Below are 6,242 nucleotides of genomic sequence, written 5' to 3' on the forward strand. Positions count from 1 at the left end.
CATTAAATGTAACTAATGCAAACATTCCAGTTAAAAGGTGAAGATGGTCAGACTGGATTCGCTGTCTATAAGAATCTACAGGGAGGAGGTACTGTTTAAAGGAGGTGCCCTTCAACAAATGGGTTAAAAGTTTAAAAAGATGGAAAAGATACACTATATTAACACTAGTCAAAATAAAGCCAGAGCAGTTAAATTAATATCAAACAATGTAGATTTCAGAGCAAAGAAGATTAGCAAGATAGGGTTATTTCATAATGACGAAGGGTCAATTCTTCGTAACAACCCTAAACATTAACCGAGTTTCAAATTATTGGAAGCCCAAACTGACAAAACTAGAGACGAACAGACAAATGTACAGAGTTGGAGATTTCAATGCCCCCTCTCAATAATGGAAAGAACAAACAGACCCCAAATTGGCAAGTACACAGATTTAAACAAGACTCCTCAGCTTGACCTGATTCACATTTATGGAGAACTCCATCCAACACCATTGGCTACACAACCTTCTTAAGTACACGTGGGACATTTGCCAAGACAGGCCACAACCTGGGCCATAAAATAAATCTTACTAAATTTAAAGATTCAAGTCAAAGCATGTTCTCTTACTACAGAGGAATTACATTAGAAATTAATAAAAGATATATGGAAAATCCCTCAAATATTTGGAAACTAACATACTTCTAAATAAGCCATGAGTCAGTAAGTCAAAATAAGAAGGTGTTTTGAAACTGAAGAAAAAGGAAAGGAACATATCAAAATTTGTGTGATGTTTCTAAAGCAATAGTAAGAAAAATTTCTATTACTAAATGCCTATATTAGAAAAGAAGAAAGGTCTCAAATCAGTGACCTCAGCTTCCACCTTAAGAATTACGTGGGGCACCTGGATGGCTCAATTGGTTAAGTGTATGACTTCAGCTCAGGTCATGATCTCACAGTTTGTGAGTTCGAGCCCCACGTCCAGCTCCATGCTGACAGCCCAGAGCCTGGAGCCTGCTTCAGATTCTGTGTCTTCTCCTCTCTCTGACCCTCCCCTGCTCATGCTCTGTCTCTCAATTATAATAAATAAACATTTAAAAAAAACCAACACAGAATTAGGAAATGAAGTCAGGTGCCTGGGTGGCTCAGTTGGTTAGGTAACCGACTTTGGCTCAGGTTATGATCTCACGGTTTGTGAGTTCGAGCCCTGTGTAGGGCTCTGTACTGACAGCTCAGAGCCTGGAGACTATTTTGGATTCTGTGTCTTGCTCTCTGCCCCTCCCCTGCTCATGCTCTGTCTCTCTTTCCTTCAAATGTAAATTAAAAAAAAAAAAAAAAAAAGAATTAGTAAGTGAACAAATTAAATCCTAAGTAAGCAGAAGAAAGAAAATAATACAGATCAGAGTGGAAATAGAAAACAGGCAAAATAGAAAAAGAACTATATAGAAAATCAATGAAACCAAATGCTAGTTTTTTAAGATTAAAAAAAATTGGACAAAAATAAATCAAATGTCACAAGAAGAGAATTTTAAGAAGTAGAGGTGACCAATATTATGATCAATCACACTACAAATAAAAACACCCTAGTTTCCTAGTTTTTTGTTAGGCTGAATAAGTAAAGTATGCATGGTGGTCTCATACAAATCCTTACCAAAGAGTAAGAAATTCAGGTGTACTGGGTTCTTAACAGGGATAAACTTTAGGGGTGCCTGGATGGCTCAGTCAGTTGAAAAACCAATTCAATTTCAGCTCAGGTCATGATCCTAGGGTCATGGGATTGAGCCCTGCATCAGACTCTGTGCTAAGCACGGAGCCTGCTTGGGATTCTCTCTTCTCTCTCTCTCTGGCTCTCCCCTGCGTGCGCTCTCTCTCTCAAAAAAAAAAAAAAAAAAGTGATAAACTTAATTTTTTAGGATATTTTTCACCAGAATTTGAACATGAAACTATTTTTTTAAATTTTTTTTAACGTTTATTTATTTTTGAGACAGAGAGAGACAGAGCATGAACGGGGTAGGGTCAGAGAGAGGGAGACAATCCGAAACAGGCTAGGCTCTAGGCTCTGAGCTGTCAGCACAGAGCCCGACGCGGGGCTCGAACTCACGGACCGTGAGATCATGACCCGAGCCGAAGTCGGCCGCTTAACCGACTGAGCCACCCAGGCGCCCCGAACATGAAACTATTATGAAAGTTAATAAAAGGAAACTTTATTTAGTAGAGTGGAGTTAGGAGATGGGCAGGGGGAGCTGTGGGCCCAGCACTAGTTAGCAATCGCAGACCCAACAGGAGGAGAGGCACCTTGCAGGTGGATACTACTTACTCAGCAACAGGAAGGTTTCCTGCTGCTCCGGCAACAGCCCAGCCAATGAGAAGCCACCATACTTCCAGCTCCCAGTATAGTCCAATGGACATTCTGTTTACAACAGCCCCGCCCAACCTCCTGCCTCCTCTATAAAAGCCTCCCCGCCTTACTCTCCAGACTTGCCTGTAATTCTGGTGAGGTTTTCCTGTCCTAGGTTGGGATTCTCTGCTATTCTCAAATAACCCCATCTTTACCAGTAAAATAGTTGGCAGTGTTGTTTTAAGGTTAACAGTGTTTAAATACACAAGTCATAAGAAACCATTCCTTACAGTTGAATAATAAACTAAACAGGGTCACTAACCTCCTCGGGGTGAAGGAGAATCATGTCCTCCAATGACCACGAGGACACCAGAGTTTTCCAGTTTCACTTTCCATTTCTCAATGATAGTCATAGACTTGTCCTGAAAGCACAAGGACATTGGCAGTTCAGGAAGCTTCCCTCAAAACAGATGTGACTGTTCATGCTAGGGCTAAATCACCAACAGGAAGTTCATAAATACCTTACTAGCATCATTAAAAACCGAGAGCTCCATGGAGCCTTCAAAGTCCTGTTGCAAAACAGACTCCAAGCACTCGTCCAGCCACAGTTCAGCGTTGTAGACCGGGAGGATAATAGACTGAAATTCAAAAGAAGTGGATTAACAAATGTAAGTGTGAGGGCTAATAATGCCTTTCCTCCATTCCAGTTTACTTTCCTGTTAACCCCGAGCATTAGCCCCATGCTCATTTCCAAAGGGTGAGGCCCGACATACAGAATAATTGGGAATAAGGCTTCCAAAGAATTTGTCACCAAAACAGAAGGTGTCTGTTCCTTCTCTCCAAGCTCTAATGTTCTTTTGCTCCATAAGATTTATTATGTCTTAGATTTCACTGAATTGTCTTTCGGATACTTTTGAAAAGGAAGCAAAAATATTAAAGGCATAAAAGATTTTCACAGTTCAATGGCAAATTCATGTGTTCTCCAATCACTGGTCAGATACATCATTTCGGCATCTGTGTATTTTCTAATTCACTCATAAAAATAATCTATTGGTCCTTTTCTTGGTGGAGTAAGCATTTTCGGTGAACCATGACATTAGAGAAACTCCAGCAAAGAAACTCTTTTCAAGTGCCTGCACACAAGCTTTAACAAAGTATGGGGGTGGGTACTGGGAAAATGGGGGTGACCTCCATCTATCTCTCTCCTTTTGCTCTACTGAGTTTAGGACAGTTTGGTGCTGTCTTTCTCTCCTACAGCCCAAATCAAACAAAAATCTCTAAAGTGTATGGAGTAAAACAAGTGAAACCTGACTGCCAACAAAATAGCTGATTACTGGAATTATCTTAATTTTGTACATTACGACATTAAGCAATATGAAATACCCAAAGACAGAAATTACAGTCTACCCTAACCCTTGAGTTTATACCCTAATGAGGAGTGGACAAATTCCTACACAAGAAGACAGAACACGGTCATCCAGGTGTGTTTACACAGTGCATATGCATACACATACGCATGGGCACAAACGATATGCACATACATGAGTATTCAGTATCTACATGCAGTATAGACAGGATTATAAAAATACTAAATCTGAATACGGTTTTGAAAAATTCATAGATTGAAAATATAATTCAGTCAAATTCTTTACTCTGAGGATCTGATTCAACAGCGAGAACCCTTCCTGAATCTGTTAGCCAAAAAGTGGTTACCTAATTTACTCACATATTTACTTTCCTTTTAGTGTTTATTATTTTTGCGAGTGATAGACGGAGAGCAGGGTAGTGGCAGAGAGACACACACAGAATCGGAAGCAGGCTCCAGACTCTGAGCTGTCAGCACAGAGCCCAACTAGGGGCTGGACTCACAAACCATATCATGACCTGAGCCCAAGTCAGAAGCTTAATCGACTGACCCACCCAGGCACCACATATTTACTTTTTAAAGTAAGCATTATTCTTTAATGGAAAAGAAAAAAGGAAAGCATGTTTTTAATATCCCCAAGATCTACAATAGCAAACAATGTGGATTTCCGTCAAAGATGGGTCTTGATTAAGTTCTGTTGGCACTCTTCTGCTGGAGGTTGCTTTGGGCAGAGACCCCCCCCCCCCCAGGAAAGCTCCTGGTAAGTGGTGACCCTCAGTAGGCGACGTGGGGGTGAGGAGAAGGGACAGGGAAGGAGGAAGAGAGAGAGTGGAGGCTGGAGGTAACAGGAGGCGAAGGGGAGTCGGGGAGGGAGGGGACGGGAGGAGACGAGGGAACGAGGGGAGAGGACGAGAGGAGGGGAGGGGACGGAGAGAGGGGGGAGGGGACAGGAGGAGGGGCCGAGGTGGCCCCCGCGGCCCGGGCACCTACCACGTGGGGCGCCGCTGCGCGGTCCCCGTGGGCCTGCATGGCAGCGCGCTCCTTCAGCCGCCCCGCCCCTTGAGCCCGCAGCCACGCCCACGTTGGCTTACGGCGCGTGCGCGGGCGGCTCGCCCGGAATGCCCCACCCCCTCAGGCCTGCCGCCTCCGGTTGGCGTGGTAAGCCGGCGATCTATCGGGGAGTGGAGAGGAGCGGCCTAGAGAGGCTGGAAGCACGGAGCGGGGGAGCAGCGCCCCCGCGCGCCCGGGGCGGGGAAGGGGGCGGGCCCGGGGAAGGGTAGGCCTGTGGGGAGGAGAGTGGGCGGGGCGGTGGCGGGTCGGGGGGGCGGGCCCGTTGGGAGGAGGACGGCTCGGGGGGCAGGGGCCGACCTGGGGAGGGGAAGAGCTCGGGCCCAAGTGGAGCGGGGAGCTGAGGGAGGGCGGGAGGAGGGCAGGGCAGGGGGCAGGCCGGGGCGGGGGGGGCGGGGGGAAGAGATGGACCCCTGGGGAGCGGAGGGGCAGGGGGTGGGCCCTGGGGGAGGGGGGGGCGGGAGGGTTGGGGAAGGGGTGGGGCGGGCACATGGGGAGGGGCAGGGGGCGGGGTCGGCGAGCCCTGGGGAGGGGGAGGGGCGGGAGATGGGCTCCTGGGGAGGGGGCGGGGCCGGCCGGGCGGTGATGTGTGCGGGTTCCTGGAGGCTGGGTCCTTGTGCTTTGGAGCTTGGGCGGCTCTTGTGTCCCCGTGTGTCCTCTCTCTGCCCTGTCCTTGGGTCCCCCAGCCCTCCTGCTCTCACCTGCGGGAATTAATCAGCTCTGGAGTCCTCAGTGAAATAAAATGTTATAAACATCCTTTGGTTGTGGAGAAGGTGGGGTTTGTGAGAAATCACGCTGTGCTGTTGGTTACAACTTAAAATCCAAACCAGATGACCTTTAACATCACCTTTTTTTAAAAGAGAGGAAGCACGTGACAAGTCATCTGACCGACCCGACGCAGGACCAGGAGAAGGCTGAGAGCGAGACGAGGACACCCGAGCCTTTCCCCAGGAGGAAGGGGCGTAGGGGCGGGGCCTCGGTGTGCCGCGGGCCTCCTCATTTCTGCCTCCCCAGCCGGACAAGGGTTGTCTGGGCTCAGCGCTCCTGTCCTAGAGCCCCTAACCCACGTGTGTCTCCTTGCAGCTCTGTGCAGCAGAGTCCCCGAGACCCTTACCCCACTGTTTGGCACCGAGTAGTGGTGTCCTGTCAGCGGTGTGATCGCTGGGAGCTTGCGCCCCTCTCGGTGGGACAGGCCCGTGAGGGCCCACTGAGTTCTGCCTGAAGCTCGTGGACCAGTGGCAGCACTCACGTTAGGGTGATTATCCCCCACGTTGGTCCCAACCAATGTAAATTTATGACCGAGTTTATAGCTATCACTGCCGGCACAGATTTTCTCTTGCCCCAAACCAAGAATATTCCACAAACTAACAATTAAAACAAAGCCAAACTTATTCTTTAGATATTTAAAGCATCACTTTAAATGTAATTTTTCCTTAACCTGCGTCAGTATTTGCACAGCCCTTATATGGGTTGAAACTCTTAGGTAAGATGGGT

The 6,242-nt window shown here is 47.4% G+C and overlaps 1 protein-coding gene across 4 annotated transcripts in view; it reads right to left on the bottom strand.

Moving 5' to 3' along the window:
• B3GNTL1 (UDP-GlcNAc:betaGal beta-1,3-N-acetylglucosaminyltransferase like 1) overlaps positions 1-4,729 on the bottom strand; it is a 98,398-nt gene extending 93,669 nt beyond the window's left edge. For all 4 annotated transcript variants that reach the window (XM_047094087.1, XM_047094086.1, XM_047094085.1 and 1 more), the window contains exons 1-3: positions 4,671-4,729; positions 2,836-2,952; positions 2,637-2,736 (exon numbers count right to left, since the gene is read on the bottom strand). In XM_047094087.1, the coding sequence (XP_046950043.1) occupies positions 2,637-2,736; positions 2,836-2,952; positions 4,671-4,709 (256 nt within the window). In that variant the 5' untranslated portion in view covers positions 4,710-4,729. The remainder of the gene's footprint in view (positions 1-2,636; positions 2,737-2,835; positions 2,953-4,670) is intronic.
• Positions 4,730-6,242: the final 1,513 nt, after the last annotated feature.

The sequence above is a fragment of the Lynx rufus genome, unplaced genomic scaffold (assembly GCF_022079265.1).
Source record: "Lynx rufus isolate CCGP_SWC_20201006 ecotype Redwood Valley unplaced genomic scaffold, mLynRuf1.p SCAF_37, whole genome shotgun sequence".
Classification (NCBI taxonomy): domain Eukaryota; kingdom Metazoa; phylum Chordata; class Mammalia; order Carnivora; family Felidae; genus Lynx; species Lynx rufus.